The sequence below is a fragment of the Musca autumnalis genome, unplaced genomic scaffold (genome assembly GCF_047663935.1).
Source record: "Musca autumnalis isolate F117 unplaced genomic scaffold, ASM4766393v1 scaffold_4, whole genome shotgun sequence".
NCBI lineage: Eukaryota > Metazoa > Arthropoda > Insecta > Diptera > Muscidae > Musca > Musca autumnalis.
The window spans coordinates 38194906-38222536 of record NW_027411977.1 but is presented as its reverse complement, the minus strand read 5'-3'; the positions used below and the strand labels follow the sequence as shown (position 1 = coordinate 38222536).

General features: G+C 35.0%; 2 protein-coding genes across 3 annotated transcripts; one reads left to right on the top strand and one right to left on the bottom strand.

The window, feature by feature from the left end:
• Nucleotides 1-584: 584 nt before the first annotated feature.
• LOC141402885 (uncharacterized) lies at nt 585-22131 on the bottom strand. The gene is made up of 3 exons (XM_073985011.1): nt 22097-22131; nt 1295-1349; nt 585-1229 (listed from the first exon to the last, which is right to left on the bottom strand). The coding sequence occupies exons 2-3, from the start codon at nt 1304-1306 to the stop codon at nt 585-587; spliced, it is 657 nt and encodes a 218-aa protein (XP_073841112.1). The 5' UTR covers nt 1307-1349; nt 22097-22131.
• On the top strand, nt 22048-23328 carry LOC141401250 (uncharacterized). 2 transcript variants are annotated; one of them, XM_073981323.1, is made up of 2 exons: nt 22048-22617; nt 22741-23328. In XM_073981323.1, the coding sequence occupies exons 1-2, from the start codon at nt 22606-22608 to the stop codon at nt 23029-23031; spliced, it is 303 nt and encodes a 100-aa protein (XP_073837424.1). In that variant the 5' UTR covers nt 22048-22605; the 3' UTR covers nt 23032-23328. The 2 variants fall into 2 exon arrangements, with proteins under 2 accessions (XP_073837424.1, XP_073837425.1); XM_073981324.1 differs by having other exon boundaries at nt 22065-22617; nt 22744-23328.
• Nucleotides 23329-27631: the final 4303 nt, after the last annotated feature.

Genomic DNA, 27631 nt, shown 5'->3' with positions numbered 1-27631 from the left:
CTACAAAAAATATCTCCTTGTCTTCCATAATTATATTTTGGTCTTCTAGAAGAATACCCTCTGATGCTCTAAAAGAAGACATTTTTGTCTTCTAAACGAAGTATATTGGTGTTCTATAAAAAAGGTCTTCTGTTCTTCTATAATAAAACTTCTTGTCTTTTATTATTATGTATTTATCACAGAGTACAAGATCTTCTATACATAGACCATCTTGCCTTCCATTAGGAGAAAATCTGGTCTTTAAGAAAAAAACCTTCCAGATTTCTATAAGAAGACCTTCTTGTCTTCTATAAGAAACCCTTCCGGTCTTCTATGACAAGACCATTTGTTGTTCTACAAGAAGCCTTTCTGATCATCTATAAAAATATCTTATTGACTTCTATAATAAGAAATTCTTTTCTTCTATAAGATCTTCCTATTTTCTACAGAAAAAACTTGTAGTCTTCTATAAAAAGTCCTTGTATGTCATTTTCTATAATAAAAACAGTCAATCTTTTTCTTAACATTTTTATATATTTTCTTTATATCGGAGAAGAACAAAAAACAACAAACAAATTATCGATCATTCAACTTCTATCTCCCTCCTAATGAACAAAGACAGACTTGACAATGGGAGCGGCATGAACAACAGGAGTAACAACCGAGGTGTGATGATGAACTTGAGTATTGGAATGATGGGATACAGCTCTGGCTACGATTGGTGTGGCAATAGTTTTGACAACAGGTGCGGTGTATGTTTGGACTACTGGAGAAGAGATGGTCTTAACGACGGGAGCAGAATAGGTGTGGACAACAGGAGCAGCATGAACAACAGTTTTAAAAACTGGTGATACAACAGAAGTGTGATGGTGAATTTGACTATTGGAGTGGTGAGTCACGGCGCTGGCAACAACTGGGGTAGCAATAGTTTTAACCACAGGTGCGGCATAAGTTTGAACAGTTGGGGCAGCAACAGTTTTAACAACAGGAGCGGAGTAGGTGTGGACGACAGGAGCTACAGTCTTGACTACAGCAGCAGGAGCAGCATAGGTGTGTACAACTGGAGCGGTTACAGTTTTGACAACAGGAGTAACAACATGGCTGGTGCTATGCACTTGACTATAGCTTTGGTGAGACACAGCCGAGGGAACAACATGAGCCACTTTGCTTACCACAGGCTGGACAACATGAGTTTCAGCCACAAAGCCGGGTGCAGCCGCAGCTACGGCCAATAAAGCAAAGAAAGATACCTAAAATGAGGGATTTCTTAGCTTAGAAGTTCTTATAAATAAATTCTTAAATTTAAATTGCTTACAAATTTGAACATCTTGAGGTGGTTGGTTGGTTCGGTTGTTATCACTGGAAAATGCCTGAAGTGAATGATAATTTCAGTGTGAAATATTTGCTATTTTATATAATTTGAAATGTTTTCATGTGACAATTATTTGGGTGCTATTACAAGCTTCTTATGTTTCAATTTTCTTTTATTTTGATACGACCTTTAAGTCTTTGTTGCTTTGGCTCTTACAATGGGATACGATTTTCAAGTGCTTTGACATATTTCGCAGTACACACACAGATTAGGTTTGTTGATTAATTAGAGCTCATTAAATTGTTTATCAAACATGAACGAGGTTCAGTTTCAGCCTCACAAAGGCTTGTTTAATATTTTTTAAAGCAAGCCAATCATTTATTGATGTTCAGTCATGAAAGGAGTCAGTTCCGTTTTTTTATGTTAACTGCCAACGGAAACAACAGTGAACATGGGCTTTTCAAATTTTCAAGAACAGCCAAGGACATAAGAAGCAATTTTTTGGGTCAAACCAAAGAAAGCAATAAACGTGAATTCTTTAAATATTATAGGAGCAACCTTATGTCGATTTTGTAAAGATTTTTAGAAGCAAACAATACCAGCACTGGACATCGCTGTCAGTAGACCAAGTCTCAAGTTACCAATTCGATCATGCTGTCATAGATAAATAATACCCATTAAATCGATGTACAATCAGTTCGAAGGGACGAACAAGATCACCTGGTCATCTATAAGAATACCTTATGGTCTTCTATATAAAGATCTGGTTGTCTTCTATATGGAGAAATTGTGATATTCTATGACAAGAATGTGTGGTCATCTATGAGAATACCTGGTGATCTTCTATAAGAAGACCATTCGGTCATTTATAAGAAGATCTTATGACTTCTATAAGAACACCCAGTGGACTTCTATGAGAAGACCTTGGTCTTCTGTAAGAAAACATTGTGGTATTATAGTCTTCTATAAAAACACCTTTTGGTCTTCTAAAAGAATACCTGTCAGTCTTTTATAAGAAGAAGGCCTTTTGGCATTCTATAAGAATATTTTTGGTATTTTATAAGAAGACCTTCTAAACTTTCTTAAAAAGACCTTCTGGTTTTCTATAAGAAGGCCTTAAGGATTTCTATAATAAGAACATTTGGACTTCTGTAAGAAGAAATTTTTTCCATATATTAGAACACTTGTTGCTGTTCTATAAGAAGATTTTTTGGCCGACATATAAGAAGGCTTTGTGGTCTTTAAGGGACGACCACAAGGTCTTCTATAAGAAGACTTGTTGGTCTTGTAAAAGAAGGCTTTGTGGTCTTCTAACAGAAGAGTTTTTGCTGTTCTATAAGAACAATTTGTGGTTTTATATAAGAAGATCTTGTGGTCTTTTATTGGAAGACTTTGCGGTCTTCTATAAGAAGGTCTTGGGGTCTTCTATAAGAAGGTCTTATGGTCTTCCATAGGAAGGTCTTATAGTCTTCTATAGGTAGACTTTTGGTCTTCTATAAGATGGCCTTGTTATTTCCTATAAGAAGGCCTTGTGTTCTTTTATAAGAAGGCCTTGTGGTCTTCTAAATGAAGGCCTTGTAGTCTTCTATAAGAAGACCTTCTGGTATTCTACGAGCAGATCTTCTCTTCTTCTATAACAAGACCTACTGGTTTTCTATAAGAAGATCTGCTGGTCTACTATTGGAAGATCTTGTCAACTTCTATAAAGAGACCTTTTGGTCTTCTATAATATTACCTTCTGACTATATACAGGAATATGTTCTTATATAACAAGAGCATTTGGTCTTCTACAAGAAGACCTTCTGGTACTCTATAAGTAGACCTTCTGGTTCTGTATAGGAAGACCTTCTGTCTTTTATAAAATGTCCTTTCGGTGTTCGTAAAGAACCTTCCGAACTTATTTAAAAATCCCTTCTAGTTATTTATGAGAAGACCTACTAGCTATATAAGAGAACATTTTCTGCCCTTCTATAAGAAGGTTTTCTGATTTTTCCAGCTTCTATAAGAAAATCATCTAGTCTTCTATAAGAATACATTCTTATAGATCGCTTGGTCTTCTATAAGAAAACATTCATGTTTACTGTAAGATCTATAGTGTTCTATAAGAAGACCTTCTGTCTTTAAATAAGAGGGCCTTTTAGTCTTTTCAAGAAGAACCTAAGGTCTCCCTTATAAATATTTCCTAATCTTAGGGGCCACAGTAGTGCAGTGGTAAGCGCCTCAGCTCAGAAGGTCTGCGGTTCCATCCCTGATCAGAACATCAAAATTTTCGGCGGTGGCAAATACCCTCACTGAGGATTCCTCAATGTAATTTAGGCGACATTTTCTGAGTAGTTCAGCCAAGAAAAACTTCTCTACAAGTGGTGTCTTTAGACACGCCGTTCGGACTAGACGATAAAATGTAGGTCATATGAATCGGTATGCACTCATTGATACGAGAGAAATCTGTTTTTCCCTTCAGGAATTCGGTGGAAACATGTTATGTATAAGATTACAATCTTATGTAGGAAAACCTTTCAGTCTTCTATAAGATGACCTTTTGGTAATGTATGAACAAACCCGTCTTTTCTTATTTCAGGAGACTTTCTAGTTTCCGTACGAAGACTTTCCGATTTCTTATTGGAATGTCATGTGCCCTTCGGTAAGAAGATAGCAAACTCAGATTAATATGGGTTATGAAAGTCTTTTCTTTCCTTAACCATTTTTCGCCAAACTAATCACCGTAGGATTTTTAAAGCTTTTGGGTCATTACGCCAGGAAGTACATACTTGCGCACGAAAAACATTATATCATGGTAAAAAGGTCTATAAGAAGTTTAAGACCATCTACGTAAAATTCTTAAAGTCCACTTAAGCGGAAATTTTGATTATTTCTGATAAAAGATCTTCGAAGGAGTTGTCCGATTAATCTCTGACAATGATTTTAATTTGAGCGAACTTGTATTATGTGCAAATCTTGGAACAATGTCAGTCACATCTCCTAATGGTAGGATTTTAGAGCTTTTGGATCCCAATGTCTGACATCATGGACGTGCCCACGAAAAATATTGCAAACATTTCAAAACGATCCTCGAAAAGCTCTTGAACTCCACCTAAGCGAAAATGTTGAACTTTTGTAAGGGAGGTACACGAAAATGTTCTTCGATAATAGACTTTTTGGAACTCGAGGTATGTACGTTTGGAAGGAATTTTACGAAGCGAAATCTTTAGACCAAAACCGACATTTAATTCGTCTGTTATCGTGCTCATCGAGTTTGTTGGGAAACATAGTCCATGTTTTGGTTTACTTTTTCTTATTTCCCACACAAGATTCGTATAAAGTGAAGTTCAAGAGCTCTTCTCGGATCGTTTTGAAATTGTTCCGCACCAAAAATTATGGCGTTTGGAACAAAAAATTGCCTATTTTTGCCAAGTTACGAATAATGTGGCGTATGGAACAAATTGTTTTAAAGGACTTGGTTTAAAAACTGAAGAATAATAGTTTCTATATCCAAATATTCTTGAATATTGTATTGTTATATGAAAACGAAAATTTATCAATCGTTTAAACAAAAAATCCCTGGTTTAAAGACAAAATTTTGATGTAAGTCCACAAAAATATACGCAAAAACGTCCATTCGAAGCTAGTGTGGACACCGACTACAAAAAATGCTTTTATAAGAAAAACGTGTTTAAATGTTTTTTGTTACCTTAGAAATGCAAAATATCAATCCGTTTTGTCCGATCGAAATTTTTACCACAAAAAAGTAGTGATAAGTGGAGGCAATCCCTTAAATATGAGAAAAATAAATGTTTCATTTAAAGTCCTGATTTTTAAACTCCACAGTAGCACTTCACATAAGGGAGGTGGAACACGATTGATAAAAAGTGTTTTGGTTGAAATGTGACAAAACGCGTTCCATGTGACACAAACTGCCAAAAACATGAAAAAAAGATTCCATGGAACAATTCAACAACTTTTTGCAATTATAAAAATTGGCCATAACTTCTAGACTATCACAGATATCTGACTACAATAAACTACTGATATGTTCTATGAGTTCAGTTAAGTAGAACTGAGCTCTTAAAGAATTGGATTATTGCACCATTTTTATCCTGTATGGCCTTAAACATTAACTTGAGTTTTTCTCGAATCAGGCAAATGGCGTATGGAACACTTAAGCATGACACCGACGATATGTGAAGTTTAAGATCTCCTCTCATTGTTTTGATTCTTTTTTTCAGAGGGTTGTTTTAGCGGCCTCATTTACAACGGAACAATTTTTTCCGGAGTAAGTCAATACTTCCTGACATAATGGCCCATAAGCTACAAAACCTTGCCGGTACATACTAAAATGGATATTGTGCAATATAATTCTAAAACCTTTTCAAAAAATTCTTCCCAACTTAGTTTAACGTAATTTAATATTTTGAGTCCTTTATGAAGAAGTTTGTTTACTAAAGATGTTTGGTATATCGTCGGTGTCATGCTTAAGTGTTCCATACGCCATTTGCCTGATTCGAGAAAAACTCAAGTTAAGGCCATACAGGATAAAAATGGTGCAATAATCCAATACTTTAAGAGCTCAGTTCTACTTAACTAAACTCATAGAATATTTCAGTAGTTTATTTTAGTCAGATATCTGTGATAGTCTAGAAGTTGTGGCAAATTTTTATAATTACAAAAAGTAGATGAATTGTTCCATGGAATCTTTTTTCATGTTTTTGGCAGTTTGTGTCACATGGAACACGTTTTGTCACATTTCAACCAAAACACTTTTTATCAATCGTGTTCCACCTCCCTTATATGAAGTGCTACTGTGGAGTTTAAAAATCAGGACTTTAAATGAAACATTTATTTTTCTCATATAAATACAATAAGGACCATTATTATAGGTTTATTAAAACATTTATTTAAGGGATTTCCCCCACTTATCACTATTTTTTGTGGTAAAAATTTCGATCGGACAAAACGGATTGATATTTTGCATTTCTAAGGTAACATAAAGCATTTAAACGCGATTTTCTTATAATACAATTTTTGTAGTCGGTCAGCTTCAAGTCAAATGGACGTTTTTGCGTATATTTTTGTGGACTTACATCAAAATTTTGTCTTTAAACTATGGATTTTTTGTTTAAACGATTGATACATTCTCGTTTTCATATAACAATACGATATTCAAAAATATTTGGATTTAGAAACTATTATTCTTCAGTTTTTAAACCAAGTCCTTTAAAACAATTTGTTCCATACGCCACACTTTTCCGTAACTTGGAAAAATGGGCAATTTTTTGTTCCAAACGCCATAATTTTTGGTACGGAACATTTCGTTTTTGTCTATTTTTGTTCCATACGCCAAACGACATAGATATGGAACTAAAAAGTTCAATGTTGTTTTGTTCCATACGCCAGGCTTTATGGATATGTAACAAAACGACAAGATTTTTTGGGTCACAAAGCGGATATGGAACATACTGGCATCTGAATATCTCAGAAACTATAAGAGATAGAGAAAAACTCTGAAAGAGCATGGTTCAAAACCTTGTAAGGTACCTTTATCTCAAAATGTCAAAAATGGCGTATGGAACACTTATGCATGACACCGACGATATGTCAATGATTTGGTATAGGCCCACATTACGGTACGTACAGATTTGAAAGTAAAATCGTGACGCAAAATCAATATATTTTATATACGGCATATTTATAGTGTTTCGTTTGTCTTTGTTGTTTTTTTCATTGGCTGAGGGTATATCTCAGCACAGCTGACAGATAATTTCTTACTTGTTTTGATCTCATTTGATTCCCCCTGAAGTTTTTTTTAAAAAAAAAAAATTATTTTTTGTAATTTTTTACGGGTAAATGGAATTATATTTAGAAACAAGTCGGATTTAAAATTTTTTAAATTCTTTGTAAATTCCGCAAATACTGAGTAACGTTTTACAAATATTATGCAAACTACTCATGGCATCCCTTAGCGATAACTTTTTTGTCACAATTGTGCTCATTAAAATAATTAGCGTTTTTATACCATCAGCATTTATGCTAACGAGGGTATATGGTAATATTCAAAAAAGTTTTGCAATCGTTGAAGTTGAGGTTTACCATTTAATAAGTCGCGAACTGTTAATATATTTTATAAAATATGAATACATTTATATTAATTGAAGTGTTTTAGCCACGATCTCATAATATGGACCATAACAAATAATTTTCGTGGAAGCTGCGTTGGTGGTAATATGAAAAAATAGGTAAAAATGTGTTGAAGTTTAAAAGTTTTTTTGTGTTCTTTCTTGATTTTTGGTCAAACCACGGAAAATTCAGACATAAGCTCAAAGAAAGAATTGAAGAATACCCCGTGGGCAACATGGTTCTTATGTATGACTTCTCGATATATACGCTGCATCCCCCTAAAATCGATGCTGACATTTTGAAGTTTTGAAAACTGGGTTTTTCGAATTTTTCTTATAAATAGTGGGTGCAACTAGATAATAATCCAAACTAGTTTATAGGATTGTAGAACTCGAGATTCCACGTCGTTCGATGTATATCTCATGCGTGTGCTCCGTACAGCTTCCTAGTAATAGGAGTCCAAAGGCGAAAATTTGGTGCGTAAATTTTCTGAAAAACCCTATTTTTTGGCTTTAAAATTTACAACTGTCGTACAGGTACCCTTGAACCCCGCGTGATTTTAGTTTTTTTACGTGCCGGATCTAATGAGCTCTTCCGCGGTCGAATCCATCCACTAAAACACCGGATATAGATACCTTGAAATTGGGAAAATCTGCAAAAATATATTTTGACAATTCCGCGAATTGAACCGCGATTTTCTTTGACTATTGTTGCATAAATGTAATCCTTTACACGCGATTATAATATTTGCCAAAAAGGTGTGTCATAAATTACAAAGATTCAGGAGTAATATCCCTATTTATCCCAAAATAGAATGCGGTGGCACATCCGCAGTTCTTGATGAATCTGTCTAAAATAATTTATATTGACGTAATTTTAATAGGGGGCCATTGAAATCGGATGCACCTTATAATCATATGCACATCGCGTCATTTTTGCCCACTTGAAGGTTTTTTGAATAGTAAGATGCAACTGATGGCACACTTTGGCCGCTGAATGAAACATGGGAAAATCCATGCATATTGATAGACATGGACTCCCTGTATCCGAAAAGCACATGCACCTCAACCGATTTAAACCAATTCGCGAATTATACGGTTTTTAACTTCTATGTTTTTTCTTTGATTGTAATTTCAATATTACTCTCTACTTCTTATTTCTATTGCTTATCACAGAAAGCAAATCTACTTTCACGATGACTAATTACTTTTCTCGTAGAAGTTTAAGCAAAATACATCAGGATTTGGATCGAAATTTAGCGAAATAATAGAATAACTCCCAACATTTATTTTTCAAATTTTTCCTATTTAACCAAAAATATATTTTGAAATAATTTCCAACACTAAGTTTCCGTTGTTTGTTGTTGCTGTAATATGCAAGTTATAAACGCGATCTTTATAATTTTGGTCTCACATTTTTCTACGCGTTGTCTAGATTCTGTACGTATTTTTAAATTATTTTTTTAGAGATTTTTTGAACTCTGATTTACAATAAATAAAATTTATTCCAAGATTTCTTCAATATTTTTTGATTTTCCGCGAAAATAAAAATAAATTTAGCAACTATTTTAGCATCTACGGATAGATATAAAATGCTGCTAACGAATTCATATATACATGTTCTTATTACAACACAATAGGAATTTTTAAATATTTTTTCTTTACAAGAGAGTAAAACCGCATATAACTTTTGAGTGCAGCATCCAATTTTGTGAACGCGAACAGATTTGAAACCACGATTTTTTTCGTAACCCATGTACCAATAATAGCGGATGTGTTCGCCAAAAAAGTTTTTAATTTTTTTTCTATGTAATTGTAAAGGAAATTTACCATATACACTTTCATACAGGCAGAATGTGCCTCATCCAAATAATGGTTGAAGATTGCCTGGCTGGAGCGCACGATAACTCTCGAATGAATCAACCGATTCGGTTCAAAATTAGGCTTTCGTAATATTTTAGTTTAAGTTCGAAGAATTTTTAAGCACGATAGCTCTTGAATGGAGTTACCACTTTGATCCATACTTTGCACATCGTAAAACTTCTACCAGACCTAGATGAGGTTCTAGTAGGGACTCAATCGGTCCACTCTTTCGGGTACCTCCCACACAAAATTTCGGAAAAGTTCAGTTTAGGACCTGCTTTCAAATCACTTTGATTTTTGTTGTAACAACTTGTATTCAATGCCTCCCATACGACTGTTAAAGCTTAATCAGGGGCAAATCCATACTTCCTACGAAAATAGCCTGAAAGGTGCAAAAACCCCTAAGACACCGTGTGTAATGGAGCGCAAGATAATTCTCGAACAGATCACTTTAAGACCTACTCCCGAATCACTTTGTTTTTTTAAGCATTCGCTGCCTTAATTACGTTGGTAAAAGTCTTTCAGGGGCAAGTACATACTTCTTGAGAAAACCGAAAGGTGTAAAAAATACCATATGTTATGGCCGGAGAGCACTATAACTCTTGAATTAATCAACCGATTTGATCGACAATTTGGCTTTCGTCATATTTTGTCCAAACTTAGTTTCAGTTCTAAGAGGGGCAATGCCGGTCCACAACTTCCAGTTCCTAACATTTAGTTTAGCTTCTAAAATTGCCCACATCGGTCCTCTCCTTAGGGTACCTCCCTCACAAAGGTTCAACATTTGTGTCTTAGTGCTGTTAAGGGTCTGTTCGAAGACCGTTTGGAAATGTATACCGATGCTGTTCGTTATGGTCCTGTTTACAGCGATATTATGTTTTCCGTGGACAAGTCCACGCTTCCAGTCACACTGGTCCAAAAGTTACACGATGACCCACTGAAATAACTTGTGGGCGGGATATCTATCGAAAAGATATGATTCTCAAAATAAAATTCACTTTCATAATGGTCTTTGTCGCTCCATTCCATCAAGTACCTCCTCCGCAACACTTTTGAACTTTAATCCTAATGCGTATTTTTGTCGGCAAGTATAAATATTCAAAAAGGCCCACAAACCTGTAAAAGACCCTAACAACAATCGATCTGTCCGTACATGAAAGTTTCAATTCACCTGGATTGAGGTTATATCACTGTCGCAAAAGCCGACTAATACTTTTTTACTTGTTATAATAATTTATTGTTAAAAACAGAAGTAAAACAGCGATAAGCTTTCTCCGCAACAACCAAAAATTTGCTCGCGATCGAATTCGTACTGAGGAACATTTTTTAACCTATGTACAAAAATCGTTGATGTAGCGCGAAAAGAAAAATTTAAAATTTTCGGAAATGGAATATGAAAGAATTGGCAATGTTTCCCATATCTCGGCAAAATCGAATAGTATTTTTTTTTACTTATTTCTTTCGTAAGAAGACCTTTTAGTCATTCTCATGATTCTGTTGTTCGTAAGTGAACCTTCCGGTTTTCTTTAAAAACAGCAATATTTTTAGTAGCAATATAAAATTACGTTGAACTAATTTTGGAATCCATTTTTGAAACGTTTTTAGAGCTATCTTGCACAATAGCCATTTGTACAAGGAAGCCGCAAGGACAACCTGCTGAAAAAAAATCAAGACGATCCGAGAGGAGCTCTTAAACTTCACTTTATCCGAAGGAGTGGACGATATAAAATAATAAATGTGCACAGTTTTCACCAATCAGAAACTCCCAGCGAGAATTACTTGCGGATTTGCCATTTTTGTTGGTGCCGTCAAGGTTTATTAGAACTTTTAAGCCAATATCTGAGGAAGTATGGACTGGCGCAAGAAAAAAATTGTACCGTAGCCGCAAGGACAACTTACTGAAACAAATTTCAAAAACATCCGAGAGGAGCTCTTAAACTTCACTTTAACCGAATTTTGTGTGGGAGGTACCCGAAGGAGTGGACCAATATATTCCATATTCGAACCCGATCTATATCTAGAAGGAATAATACGATGTGCAAAGTTGACCAAATCGATTGCTCCCTTCGAGTGTTATGGTTCACACCATTTTACAGAAATTTTTTTAAGTTTTGTGGGGGAGGTACCCGAAGGAGTGGACCGATATGGCCCATCTTCGAACATAAACTAAGTTTGGGCAAAATATTATGAACTGCAAAGTTTTGGAACAAATAGGTTAATTCGTTTGAGGGTTATCGCACCAGCCAGGCAGACAGACGAACATAGCTAAATCTCCAAATTGTCTGAAACTAATTTCGTCCAAACATACTTGGAGTCTAAAATCATTTTAGGTGGTATCGAAGTGTATATACCCTCGTTAGCCTAAAGGCTGAGGGTATAAAAACTTCCGATCTTCTTTAGGGTGTATTCTTAGAATGTCTATTTTAAATTCATTAATTTATTTTCTTGCTATGACTAGCTCTAAATTCATTATAACTTATATAGGGTGCAGGAATAATTTTTGGCAGCATTTGATACATGATTGGCCTTGCGGAAAATGTAAGGTGCGCCGGTGTATGTATGGGACTATTTATGACTGGAGTTTGTCCCTTATATGAAATTGATAGATCCGGAGACATCTGACTGTTACTTGTTGTTGTCATACTTGAGAATTTATCCACGTCCAAGGTATCTTTGGAAGGTGGAAAAACAATTTTCGATTTCATAGGATTTGAAGAAATCTGTTGAGGGCTATATGTTGGAGTTAATATTCTAGTTTTCGCCGTATCCATAACCGATCCATGGGTAATTGTTTGATGGGAATATGCCGATGATCCATGGGCTGTATTGTGGCGTATAATACCAGCCGAAGTGGTGCCAATTAGAAGTAGTAAGGTGTATAAGAACTAAGAACGTAAAAATACATTTAAAATGTTGTTCATCTTTGTTGGCAAAAAGTCAAACTTACTTCCATTTCTGGCTATTCGTGATAGAAAGATCTGCAACTTCCGCTTGCGAATTAGTAAATAATTGGCTTTCTCAATAATTATTGCATATTTATATACAAATATTTATTATTTCGCTTAATAGAGGGAAGCAAAAACAATTTAATTGGGAGAAGTGCTCCCTTGAATTTGAATCATGAAACATATGCCACAGCTACATCCACTTGTCTAATTAAAATTGAATATTTCAACTTTTGACATTTCGCATGGATTTTAGAGGCCACTTTTATCGTGGATAATCTCATATGTCTATTTATGTTGTTGTCAAACAACAACAAACACAGTTCATAAATTTCTTTCCTCTTTATTCCACATATCTGTGGATATTGATTTTGAGATCTATTAATCACTCAAATGAGTTTTCGATACTTTTTTTTATAACAGCCTCAGCTGCCAACTCAAAACAAAAAATGTTTTTTGTTATGGCATCGTTTCGTTGAGAGCTTTGGTTTTTGCTTTTTCAATTGCACCAATATTCAAAATCTATTGAAATTAGCTTTATGCAGACAGACAGACAAACGCACATACAGCCTCAAGCAGTTCCAGCCTAAATACTTTATGGTGGCGCACTTTATAACCGCACAATACAACACGCTTCAACTTTAGAGTGTTGAGTTTAATTTGTGCTTTGGAGTCACTCCTTACTTTGACGACTGGTTATTTTGACGCTGTTACTGCTTCAATGTGCTGAGTAATATGTTCGGTTATTAGCACTTATTTTATCACACTGTGTTATTATTCGGCTTTTAATGCTTAATAAGATTCAGAGAATCGTCTGTGGGTGCTACGTTAAGCGGGTGAATATAGCATGAGTTGCTTATTAAAATGTCACGTTTATAAATTATAGTTAGATGGGAAATAGGTGGGTGAATTAGGGGTTTTGTGTTTAATTTTAATGGAAAATTTAGTTTTTGGTATCTTTATACCCCGACTTTTTATATTCATCCAAATAAATTCCCAAAATTTGGTTGAGTATCCATCAAAGCTGTAGCTAGGTTGTAAAAATTTTTGACAACTTTCCAATAGATTTTCATCAGCTTTCCCAGCTGGCATGACCAAGTTATTAGCAACAATATGCATATGCACCCCGCAATCTCAATCAAAGATATACATATTAACTCACAGCGTCTAAGAGTTTCTTTCGATGTCAATGCTAAAATTGGGTAGCTGGGTTATATATTTTTGGAAGTATGCAAATTTGTTAATTACTTATCCTACTCGAATTGTAAGAACGTCACAGTTTTCTTAAAAATATCTGCCGGATTTCTATAAAAACAAGTAAAAGGTATTACTCGGCATTGCCAACAGAGATATACCCTCAGCCTATGTGAATTTAAACTTTCATCTACGGTCATATCGCATGTACCTTTAGTCTTGTCATTATTTTGTGGCCTTTTTTGGATATTTGAACTTGCCGACGAAAATATGGATTAGGATTAAAGTTCAAAAGTGTTGAAGAGGAGGTACTTAAAGGAATGGACCGAAATAGTCCATAATGGAAGTGGATCTAATTTTCGGAGTCGTATCTTTTCGATAGATTTCGTATAACTTTTGGACCAGAATGCCAGGAAGCATGGACTTGTCCACGGAAAACATAATATCGCTGTAAACAGGACCACATCGAACAGCATCGGTATGCATTTCCAAAGAATTTTCGAACAGACCCTAAGCTGCACTGGAACACAAATCTTAAACTTTTGTGGGGGAGGTATCCTAAGAAGAGGACCGATATGGGCCATTTAAGAAGTTTAACTAAATTTGGACAAAATGTTAGGACATTCAAAGTTTGAACCAAATGGGTTGATCCTTTCAAGAGACATAGTGCATACCATTTTAGTGACATTTTTAAATATTGGGGGAAGTAGCGGAAGCTGTGGACCGGTATTGCCCATCTTCGAACTGAAACTATAACAAAAATATGAGGAAGGCCAAATTTTGGACAAAATCGGTTAGTTCGAGTGCTATCGTGCACTTCAGCCACTATATATGGTGCCATAGGGGTTTTTATACCTTTCGGGCTGTCTTCTCAAGAAGTATGGACTTGCCCCTGAACATTTTTTTACTGCCGTAATTGAGGCAGGGAATGCAAGTTGCTTCAACTAAAAGCAAAGTGATTCGAGAGCAGGGCTTAAAGTGAACTTATCCGCAATTTTGTGTGATAGAGGTGGAGAAACATATTCCATATTCGAACCTAACCTATATCTGGTAGATATATAAGGATGTGTAAAGTATGGACCAAATCGGTCACTGCCTTCAATATTTCCCTTCCGAATATTTTTGAAAATTTGTGGGGGAGGTACCTGAAGGAGTGGACCGATATGGCTTATATTCCAACTTAAACTATGTTTGAACAAAATATTACGAAGGTCAAATTTTGGACCAAATCGGTGGATCCGTTCGAGAGTTATCTTGCGCTCCAACCACTACACACGGTGTCATAGATTTTTTTTGCATCTTTCAGGCTATTTTCTCAGGAAGTATGGACTTGCCCCTAGTGAGACATGTACCATCGTAAGCGAAGCAGTGAATACAAGTTGCTACACGCAGAAACATTTATGTTAGAATATGTTTAGATCCAAACAAATATATGTTTGGGACCGGTTGCAAACAAATATATGTTTGCTGTACAAATGAACATTTTCGAACTTTTGTGGGGGAGGTACCGGAAGGATTGGACCAATATAACCCAACTTCGAACTTAAATTAAGTTTTGACAAAATATAATGAAAGCCACATTTTTGGACCAAATCGTTTCATCCGTTCAAGAGATATCGTGCGCACCAGTCAGCCAGACAAACGGACGAACATTGCTAAATCGACTCTAAATTGTCTGAAACGAATGTCGTCCAAACATACTTGGGGTCTAAACAATTATTTCGATGAGGCACTCTTTGCCCGTATGAAAGTGTATATACTAGGGTTATAACTTTTCGAAATTTTTTCTCAAAAATGATTTCCTGTAGTGAGAATGAATAAACGTTTGCCTATTAATGCCTAAAATAACATTCATTACAAAAAAAAGGTTCCGCACAAACCATTTTGAAAAAAACATTGTTGAAACAATTCTATGAAATGAAAAAAAAAGAAATTCTCAAAAAATGATTTCCTGTTGCACGAATGGATGGTATTTCACCTATTAATGACTACACGCAGAAAAAATTATGTTAGAAATATGTTTGGATCCAAACAAATATATGTTTGGGACTGGTTGCAAACAAATATATGTTTGCAACATTTTGTAACATATCTCAATTTGATATGTTTGGGTAAAACATATTTTTTATGTTAGAACATCTTTTTCTTGGGTGGAGAGAGGATGTTCGTCAACGAGAGTAATAACAGTGCTCTCGCGGCTGCGGAATGCTGTTTTATAATAAAGAGTTGTGTGTATTGTATAATGGAAGACGTAGAAGAAGGGGGTTTTAGTGCTTTGATGTATGTGTATGCGTCAAACTGGTGTGTTCCTTGTTTTGTTGTTGTTAACCAACGTGGCGGCAGGCGAAGAGGATAAGAAGAAATATGAGTAATTTTGTTTTTTCTCACTTCAGTGTTTTAGTTGCCAGCGTAGCGTCAAGACGGTAAAGTGAGTGAATAAATCAGTGTTTTGTGTTTTCTTAAAGAAATTGTGCTTTTTAGTAAATTAAATGCCCAATACATTTTATAATTTAATCGGAAAGTTGAATGGAATTATTTTATTGGACAAGGAAGAAATCGCATTTAATATTGGTAATTACATACATACTTATGTATATTTGAAATATGGTATATCCATATTTATTTATTATATTACATAATTATTTGATTGTAGATGCCGATTCCCCGCTGATGATTTCAACTATGAGGACAATTTGTTTTATTTCACAACTAAGGAGAAGCGTTCAACTACGTTTCTATATATTTTTCTTTTTAAAAGTGTGACTATTTACAAATTATTTCAATCAGTTTTTCTTTTATTAAAGTGTGTTATGTATTTCTTTGGAATTTTGTATGTACCTATGTGTTTGTTGTTCTTTTGCCTTTCAATAAAAAGCCATAACATTTGTGTGTATACTTAGAGATAGCCAGTGAATTCTTACTGAGAGCAAGTGAGCACACATTTTAAAGTGGCAAACAAACATATAAAATGTTTTCACCCAAACATAAAATAGTTTCCACCCAAACATATCTTTGTTTGCATCCAAACATATATATCTTTGCACCCAAACATAAATATCTTTGCACCCAAACATATATTTGTTTCCACCCAAACATATATTTGTTTGCAGACCCAAACATATATTATGTTTGGGACTGTTGCAAACATATATGTATATGTTTGCTTCAAAATACGTTTGGGACATATGTTAGAGAGGCCGTTTTTTTTTTGCGTGTACCTGTACTCCTAACAAATCACCCTATTAAACCATTATTTTACTAGACTGAATCCAGTAGAGAGCAAAATAAAAATGTGGAGTGCTTTGAAATTGCACACAAAATCACTTCTTCTGTTCTAAAATACACGGAGAAAAAATATGCAGCAAACAAAAATTATGTTTGGGTGCAAACAAATAATATGTTTGCAACAGTCCCTATCATATCATATGTTTGGATCCAAACTTATGTTATGTTAGTGATTTCAATTTCAAAACACTCCACATTTTTTTTTTGCTCGCTGCTGGATTTGAACATACGAACTATTGATTTGTAACCAAATACACTATTCATTGTGCCACGCATACGAACATTAAGGGTTGTTCCAACGCTTAGATGTGCACCTTTTTAAAAAATAAACAATTATTTTTCAACTTACTGGTAAAGTAATTTATTTACAAAAATTTGTAATGGGTTATTCGGCTTATGTGGTTTCCAAATTTTTGCTGGGAATGGTTTTATACCCCAATGGGACGAAATCCGTTGGCTAATATTTTGTCCAAACTTAGTTTAAGTTCGAATATGGGGTATATCGGTCCACTCCTTCCGGAACCTGCCCCACAAAATGTCGAAAATGTTCGAAAAATTAGGGCGAACGATAACACTTGAAGGGTGTAACCAATTATATCCATACTTTACACATCCTAATATATCTACCAGATATAGATCAGGTTCGAATATGGACTATATTTGTCCACTCTTTTGGGAGTGAAAATTTCGGATAATTTCGACGGTAAAAATTTATTCAAGTCCATACTTCTTGAGAAAACAGCCGGAAAGGTGTTAAAAACCCCATGTCACCATATGTAGAGGCTGGAGAGCACCATAACTTTTGAACTGATCAACCGATTTGGTCCAAACTTTGGTATTCGTCATATTTTGCCACAGTTTCAGTTCGAAGTTAGGCAATATCGGTCCACAACTTCCGGTACTTCCCCCGAATATTTAAAAGATATCACTTAAATGGTATGCACGATATCTTTTCAACAAATTTGGTCCAAAGAATCTCCTAATATTTTGTCCAAATTTAGTTTAACTTCTAAAATGAAGATACCTCAAAATTTTTGTTTATGTGCAGTTTAATTTCGGTGGTCCTGTATAAGCGATATTATTTCTTTCGTGAGCAAGTCCATACTTACTGACATAGTGTTCCAAAAGCTCTATGTTATACGGTGACCAACTGGAATTACTGGTGGTCACAATGTCTATCGGAAGGAATTACTTCCAAAATAAGATCCACTTCCAAAATGGGCTATGTAAAAAATATTTTTTGTGTATTGAGTTATTTTACTCGGATCATCAAAAATTTTGGCGAATTCGAATATAGTATATGTTTACCAATACATACATACATATATTCCCACAACATCCCTGAATGAACAAAGGAGACTTCTCTTATACGTATCAACGAGTGCACGCCGATTCGTATTGAATCAATGATATGGTCTTACCGTACCAGTTGTAGAGAAGTTTTTCATGTCTGAAATACTCAGCCTATACTGTAAGGATGGACCCTATATTGGTCTTCTGTCAATAGAGGACCCATAATGGGTATTCTATCAATAGAGAACCCTAGATGGGCCTTTTAGGACACTCAAGGTCCCTTGAAAGGTCTCCATCTATGGAAGACCCTTGACAAGTCTTCCTTCTATAGAAGACCCTGAATGAGTCCTCTAACTACAGAAGACCTTTTAAAAGTCTTCCATCTACAGATGAACCTTGAATAATTTTCCATCTATAGAAGAACCTGCCGTCTACAGAGGACCCTTGGCATGTATTCCATATACAGATATGTCTTTCATCTACAGGAAAGCCTTGAAAGCTTTTCGATCTATATAAGGCCCTTGAAAGGTCTTTAACCTATAGAAGACCCTTGAAAGGTCTTCCATCTACAGAAAACCCTGGAAAGTTGAGTGTGGTCTTCAATCTACAGAAGAAAGTCTTTGGATGGTCTTCTATCTATAGAAGATCTACGATAGGTCTTCTATCTACGGGAGACCCTTAAAAGGTCTTTTATAAATTGAAGATCTTTTAATGGCCCTTCGAAGACTCTTGAATGGTCCTTCGAAGACCCTATAATAGGTTTATTGAAGACCCTTGAATGGTTCTATTGAAAACGCTTGAATGGATTTATCAGAGACCCTTGAACGGGCCTTGGAAATGTCTAATAAAGGTTCTTGAAAAGAGTTCTATATACGATAAAAACTGTGCATCATCGAAATAATAATTTCCGACCTCAGATACCTCTTAAACTAAATTTCATAACTTTTCGCAGAAGTACAATTTCAGGACATGTCTTGTGGGGTGAAACTTCATATTTCCTGAGATAATTACCCCAAAGATGCAAAAACATAGCACATCGTAATAGGCCAGGCAACATCATCAAATTTTCAACGGTGGGGAAATGCCCCCCAGTAATTGTTGAGTACTTCTGTCATGTAAAACTTCTCTGCAAGTGTGTCGTAAGACACGCCGTTTGGACTCAGCGCTAAACAGTAGGTCCAATTGAGCTAATATGAATCGGGGTGCACTCATTGATATGAAAGAAGTCTCCCTCGTCCCGTCTGGGATGTTTGTGGAACAATTATATAGTTGTAGTTCGAATATGGATCACATCAATTCACGTTTTGGTTTAGCACTATAACGGTAACTTCAGATCCGAGGCGTTTTGAAAATTTCAGCATTTAACACTTCCGTTCACCATGCATTGGAAACATCTGCGACGAAACTTGATGGTGTAGACAATATTTTAGAGTAGCCTCCAAGCACCTCCGGGTTCTCTGTGGACAGATTATCTACCTCAAAATATTGTTATTGGTCTCAGGACATACATATTCCTGTCAAATTTTTTGACATCGAAAGTTTGGCAAAACCAAAATTAACACTTTTTATTTCTCCCAATCCTATTTTATTTCGATGGAAAATACATTCTCTCTCATATTCTCTGGATATATCTGTCGTGTGATACAACCTGTAGGGTAGAACTATATGTCGCCTTTTGTATACCCTCCACCATAATATTGAGGGTATTATTAAATTTGTCATTCCGTTTGTAACACATCGAAATATTCATCAGAGAACCTATGATCAGGTTGGAATTCTAAGTCGGTATAACCATGTCCGTCTGTCCGTCCGTGTGTTGAAATCAAGATACAGCTCGCAGTTTTTAAGATAGAGCTTTGTAATTTGGTATAGTAGTTTCTATTACTCTTAGGATGTTTGGTGTTGCAAATGGGCTATATCGGTCCACGTTTTGATATAGCCCCCAAAAAAACGGTACCACCCTATTTTCGGTATTTTGAAAGTTTAAGTTTAATTATCACACCGAAATGGCTGAAATTTGTTACTTAGTCTTCTTTGGGGGTATAAAACTTTCCTCCAGGATTTTGTCGGTATAGATCCACGCCTTCATATAGCCCCCATAGAACGGTACCTCCCGATTCCCAGTATTTTAAAGGTTGTGGCCTCAATATTCTACCGAAATGGCGAAAGTAGGTATTAAGTCTTCATTTGGGGTATTAAATATTCATTATGAATTTGTCGGTATAGGTCCTCGCCTTCTTATAGCCCCCCATAGAATAGTATCTCCCCATTTCTACTATTTTGAAATTTGTAGCCCCAATATTTCACAGAAATGGCTGAAAGTTTGTATTTAATATTCATTTGGGGTATTAAACATTCCACATAACATTTGTCGGTATAGGTCCACGCCTTAATATAGCCCCCATAGAACGGTGCCTGCCGATTTGTGATATTTCGTAGGTTATGGCCACAATAATCCATCGAAATGGCTAAAATTTGGTATTTAGTCTTCATTGGGGGTGTTCAACTTTCCCATCTAAATTTGTCGGTATAGGTCCTCGCCTTCATATGGCCCCATAGAACGGTACATCCCAATTTTCGGTATTTTGCAGGTTGTGGCTTCAATATTCCACCTAAATGGCTGAAATTTGGTCTTCATTTGGGGTATAAAACTTTTCATATAAAATTTGTTGGTATAGGTTCAGGCCTTCATATAGCCTCCATAGAAGGGTACCTCCCGATTTTCGCTATTTTGAAGGTTGCGGGCTAATATCCCTCCGAAATGGCTAAAATTTGGTACTTAGTCGACGTTAGAGGTAAAAACCTCTCCGACTGAAATTCGTCGGTGTAGGTCCACATTTCGATGCAGCCCCATAGAACCGTACCTCCCGATTTTCGTAATTTTGAAGGTTATGGCCTCAATATCCCAATGAAATGACTAAAATTTGTTATTTAGTCTTCCATGGGGTTATAAAATATTCGAGAAGAGAATTATGAGTATAGGTCCGCGTCTTTCTATATCCCCCATAGAAGCGTACCTATTGATTTTTGGTATTTTTAGATTTTAGCTACATTATCTTGGTAGTTAGTCTTCTTTGAGCCTAAAAACTTCCGCCGGAAATTCGTCGGTATAGATCAACGTTTTGATATAGCCCCCATAGAACGGTACCTCCCGAATTTCGGTATTTTGGAGGTTGACATTGTTCGGCCCGGCCGAACTTAACGCCGTTCTTACTTGTTTCTTCAGTAGCAGTATGACACTCCTTGTCGTACCACAAGTTTGTTAGTGCAGGTTCCTAGATCCCAAGTACCCATTTTAAGACTCTTTGAGTGGGAATTCTTTGCCAGTAAGTGGAGAAATGTATTTTGCGGCTGTCTGTTGTTGACAGTTCTCTTAAGATCAGAAGACCTTTGGCAGGACTTATAGAAGCTGGAAAAATTTCACAGGTATTCTATAGAGGGGAGGCCTTTCTCGGGCCCTTTAAATAAATAAGACTTTTCACAGGTGTTCTAGATAACGACGAACATTCTCATGTCTTGTAGAAACATATGACCTTTCACTAATCTTCTGGGAAAAAGAGCTTTCACAGGCTTTATGAAAGCAGAAGACACAGGAATTACACAGTCTTCTAAATAACGAACACATTTCAAAAGTCCTGTAGACTAAGTAAAACTATTTAAGATTTTCTGCGAGAGATGCTTGAAAAGCTCCATATCGTGAAACAACATTGGCATAGGTCCGATAAAACCCATAAAATAGTGTCCTTTGCAAATTCGGTCAATACCAACAGATTTGAATTTGATTAATAATATTCGCCAAGATATTTTATTCTCCACATAAAACTTTATAAGCCGTGCCTTTTATTTCTTAAAATTACAGAGTTGAGCAAATATTACTTGGGTACATGACTGGTTGGTTGGTTATCTGTCTATCTGTCTGTTCGACGAACACAACCTTCACTTTTTTTAACAAAAAAAAAAATACAAAAAAATAAAATAAAAAACGACATGAACATGAGCGCGAAAAAAAGATTGAAACAATTGCCAAGCATTGTTTTTTTTTCTATTGAATGCTTGCCGGCAGTGTGAGGGAACGGAACTTAGCTGATGGATTGGAATGAAGTTTCTTAAGTTACCTTTAGGTTTCGATATGTTGTTGTGTGTATTCTGACAACTGTATAACTGACTGACGATATTATTGTTGCTGTAATATTTGATTATTTACGTAAACAATTGTGTGCACATAGCCGGGCGGGCGGGCATACCTTCCTGCCAGATTTTCTAAGTAAATCACTCAATAGCGAGCGAACTTTGCTGCAGATCACCAATGCAGCTGCTTTCAGCTGCTCTTGAGTGTTACTTAAGAAGTCACAATAAACAAACACAAATAACCGGCATTAATGCCAAGCAAAGCCAAGTCAAGCAATTGCCACTCCAACGACAACAATAACCATAACCGATAAAAAACATTAACAACAAAATAAAACACGAACAAAAACAACAACTAAAGTGTAAGAAAAACTAAATTATTTTTTTGTTGATCCGAAACAAACAGTCAGTGAGCGGAGCTCTTTCAGACCATAAACAACGAACCAACCAACCAAGCAGCCAGCCAGCCAGTCATCCATCCAAGTTGTCCAACAACATGAACAACAAAGTAAGTCATTTGAAAAATATGTAATTAATATTTTGGTATCATAAATTTTGATTTGAAATTCTTCTTTTTCGTGGGGTCTATTAACACCATCTGTACCACTCCGACTCACTCGTCCATTTGCAGCAGCACCATTTTACAATTCCTTTGGTGGGTTTGCTGTGTTGCTGTGTCCTCTTTACAACACTGGGTCAACCGGTCACCTCCAAATCGTTGGTCATTGATGCTGCCCCCTCAGTTGTTTCCTATCAAGGCTCCTCACAATCCTATGCCCATTTGGTAATATCGCCACGAGGTCGAGCATTGGGCTATGTGGCACCCACAAATCTCAATCACACGGTCCACCACACGGAGAAGGTGAAAGAAAGTTTGGATTTTTTGGATATACGACCGGTTTATAATAACCACAACAATTAGCTGAAGCGGAAGCGAAGCAGGGTGAAGGGCGAACAAAATAGTGCGTACAACTTAGTCTCCCTCCGTCCCGCTAGGTGGTGTGCCCTAATGTTTTTTAAATGTTAATTATATTATAGTTTTATGTGTATGTATTGTATTGTTGTAATATGTCTGTATGTCTGTCTAGTGATCATTAAGCTTGTCCGTTTTGTGCATTACATATTATTTAAATGGAATTGTGTAAAGAAGAAAAGTGAGTGTCTATTTTTGGCAAAAACAAAATTAAAACCAATCGATATTGAATGAATTCATCCAAAACATCCGCATATCTTGTTATTTCTTTTTCTTCTCTTGTCTTTGTGAGATGAATGCCACCAAAAGCAAGCAATTCGTAGTTGTATGAGACTTGGTGTAGTTTTGTTGCAACTACCTTTGGTTTGTTTTTTATTAAATTCAATGTGAATTGTGAAAAATTTGCGACCAACCCACCAAACGGGTTTCCATGTTCTAAAAATGCAGACTATAAATCTGGAAATCTTTGACATAGACACTGTATAGCCACGGCAAAGAAATGGAATGTGATTTCTACACTCGAAGAAAATCTATTGTAATTTTAAAATATATTGAATAGAACGGAGTGTTGTATCAACGGAAACCTATATAAATTTCCTTTAAGAGATATCAAGCCCCAACACACCTAAAAATTTTGATTTTTAAAGAGTTTTTTTTCAAGTCCCAAAAGAATTCATAACGTGGATTTTAAAAAAAAAAAAAAAAAATCCAAGTCCAAACAGAATTCAAACTTTAAATGTACTAATTTTTCACAAGCCCCAACTGACCTCAAAAGATGGATTTTTAAATAATTTTCTACAAGCACCAAATGACCTCTAAACGGCGATTTTTTAAAAAAATTTTTTACAAGTCCCAACTGACTTCAAAACGTAGATTTTTTAAAAAAATTTTTACAATCCCCAACTGACCTCAAAACGTGGATTTTTTAAATAATTTTTTACAAGCCCCAACTGATCTCAAAACGTGGATTTTTTAAATAATTTTTTAAAAGGCCCAATCTACTCAAAACGTGGATTTTTTAAATAATTTTTTACAAGCCCCAACTGATCTCAAAACGTGGATTTTTTAAATAATTTTTTACAAGGCCCAACTGAACTCAAAACGTGGATTTTTTAAATAATTTTTCACAAGCCCCAACTGACCTCAAAACGTGGATTTTTTAAATAATTTTTTACCAGTCCCAACTGACCTCAAAACGTGGATTTTTTAAATAATTTTTTACAAGCCCCAACTGACCTCAAAACGAGGATTTTTTAAATAATTTTTTACAAGCCCCAACTGACCTCAAAACGAGGATTTTTTAAATAATTTTTTACAAGCCCCAAATGACCTCAAAACGTGGATTCTTTAAATAATTTTTTACAAGCCCCAACTGACCTCAAAACGTGGATTTTTTAAATAATTTTTTACAAAGCCCCAACTGACCTCAAAACGTGGATTTTTTAAATAATTTTTTAACAAAGCCCCAGCTGACCTCAAAACGTGGATTTTTTAAATAATTTTTTACAAAGCCCCAGCTGACCTCAAAACGTGGATTTTTTAAATAATTTTTTACAAAGCCCCAACTGACCTCAAAACGTGGATTTTTTAAATAATTTTTTACAAAGCCCCAACAGACCCCAAAATGTGGATTTTTAAAATAATTTTTTACAAAGCCCCAACAGACCCCAAAATGTGGATTTTTTAAATAATTTTTTACGAGCCCCAACTGACCTCAAAACGTGGATTTTTTAAATAATTTTTTACAAGCCCCAACTGACCTCAAAACGTGGATTTTTTAAATAATTTTTTACAAGTCCCAACTGACCTCAAAACGTGGATTTTTTAAATATTTTTTACAAGTCCCAACTGACCTCAAAACGTGGATTTTTTAAATAATTTTTTACAAGTCCCAACTGACCTCAAAACGTGGATTTTTTAAATATTTTTTTACAAGTCCCAACTGTCCTCAAAACGTGGATTTTTTAAATAATTTTTTACAAGTCCCAACTGACCTCAAAACGTGGATTTTTTAAATAATTTTTTACAAGTCCCAACTGACCTCAAAACGTGGATTTTTTAAATAATTTTTTACAAGTCCCAACTGACCTCAAAACGTGGATTTTTTAAATAATTTTTTACAAGCCCCAACTGACCTCAAAACGTGGATTTTTTAAATAATTTTTTACAAGCCCCAACTGAACTCAAAACGTGGATTTTTTAAATAATTTTTTACAAGTCCCAACTGACCTCAAAACGTGGATTTTTTAAATAATTTTTTACAAGTCCCAACTGACCTCAAAACGTGGATTTTTTAAATAATTTTTTACAAGTCCCAACTGACCTCAAAACCTGGATTTTTTAAATAATTTTTTACAAGTCCCAACTGACCTCAAAACGTGGATTTTTTAAATAATTTTTTACAAGTCCCAACTGACCTCAAAACGTGGATTTTTTAAATAATTTTTTACAAGCCCCAACTGACCTCAAAACGTGGATTTTTTAAATAATTTTTTACAAGTCCCAACTGACCTCAAAACGTGGATTTTTTAAATAATTTTTTACAAGCCCCAACTGACCTCAAAACGTGGATTTTTTAAATAATTTTTTACAAGCCCCAACTGAACTCAAAACGTGGATTTTTTAAATAATTTTTTACAAGTCCCAACTGACCTCAAAACGTGGATTTTTTAAATAATTTTTTACAAGCCCCAACTGACCTCAAAACGTGGATTTTTTAAATAATTTTTTACAAGCCCCAACTGACCTCAAAACGTGGATTTTTTAAATAATTTTTTACAAGTCCCAACTGACCTCAAAACGTGGATTTTTTAAATATTTTTTACAAGTCCCAACTGACCTCAAAACGTGAATTTTTTAAATAATTTTTTACAAGCCCCAACTGAACTCAAAACGTGGATTTTTTAAATAATTTTTTACAAGTCCCAACTGACCTCAAAACGTGGATTTTTTAAATAATTTTTTACAAGCCCCAACTGACCTCAAAACGTGGATTTTTTAAATAATTTTTTACAAGCCCCAACTGACCTCAAAACGTGGATTTTTTAAATAATTTTTTACAAGTCCCAACTGACCTCAAAACGTGGATTTTTTAAATATTTTTTACAAGTCCCAACTGACCTCAAAACGTGGATTTTTTAAATAATTTTTTACAAGTCCCAACTGACCTCAAAACGTGGATTTTTTAAATATTTTTTTACAAGTCCAAACTGTCCTCAAAACGTGGATTTTTTAAATAATTTTTTACAAGTCCCAACTGACCTCAAAACGTGGATTTTTTAAATAATTTTTTACAAGTCCCAACTGACCTCAAAACGTGGATTTTTTAAATATTTTTTTACAAGTCCCAACTGTCCTCAAAACGTGGATTTTTTAAATAATTTTTTACAAGTCCCAACTGACCTCAAAACGTGGATTTTTTAAATAATTTTTTACAAGCCCCAACCGACCTCAAAACGTGGATTTTTTAAATAATTTTTTACAAGCCCCAACTGAACTCAAAACGTGGATTTTTAAATAATTTTTTACAAGTCCCAACTGACCTCAAAACGTGGATTTTTTAAATAATTTTTTACAAGTCCCAACTGACCTCAAAACGTGGATTTTTTAAATAATTTTTTACAAGTCCCAACTGACCTCAAAACCTGGATTTTTTAAATAATTTTTTACAAGTCCCAACTGACCTCAAAACGTGGATTTTTTAAATAATTTTTTACAAGTCCCAACTGACCTCAAAACGTGGATTTTTTAAATAATTTTTTACAAGCCCCAACTGACCTCAAAACGTGGATTTTTTAAATAATTTTTTACAAGTCCCAACTGACCTCAAAACGTGGATTTTTTAAATAATTTTTTACAAGCCCCAACTGACCTCAAAACGTGGATTTTTTAAATAATTTTTTACAAGCCCCAACTGAACTCAAAACGTGGATTTTTTAAATAATTTTTTACAAGTCCCAACTGACCTCAAAACGTGGATTTTTTAAATAATTTTTTACAAGCCCCAACTGACCTCAAAACGTGGATTTTTTAAATAATTTTTTACAAGCCCCAACTGAACTCAAAACGTGGATTTTTTAAATAATTTTTTACAAGTCCCAACTGACCTCAAAACGTGGATTTTTTAAATAATTTTTTACAAGTCTCAACTGACCTCAAAACGTGGATTTTTTAAATAATTTTTTACAAGTCCCAACTGACCTCAAAACCTGGATTTTTAAGTAATTTTTTACAAGTCCCAACTGACCTCAAAACGTGGATTTTTTAAATAATTTTTTACAAGTCCCAACTGACCTCAAAACGTGGATTTTTTAAATAATTTTTTACAAGTCCCAACTGACCTCAAAACGTGGATTTTTTAAATAATTTTTTACAAGCCCCAACTGACCTCAAAACGTGGATTTTTCAAATAATTTTTTACAAGCCCCAACTGACCTCAAAACTTGGATTTTTTAAATAATTTTTTACAAGCCCCAACTGGCCTCAAAACGTGGATTTTTTAAATAATTTTTTACAAGCCCCAACTGACCTCAAAACGTAGATTTTTTAA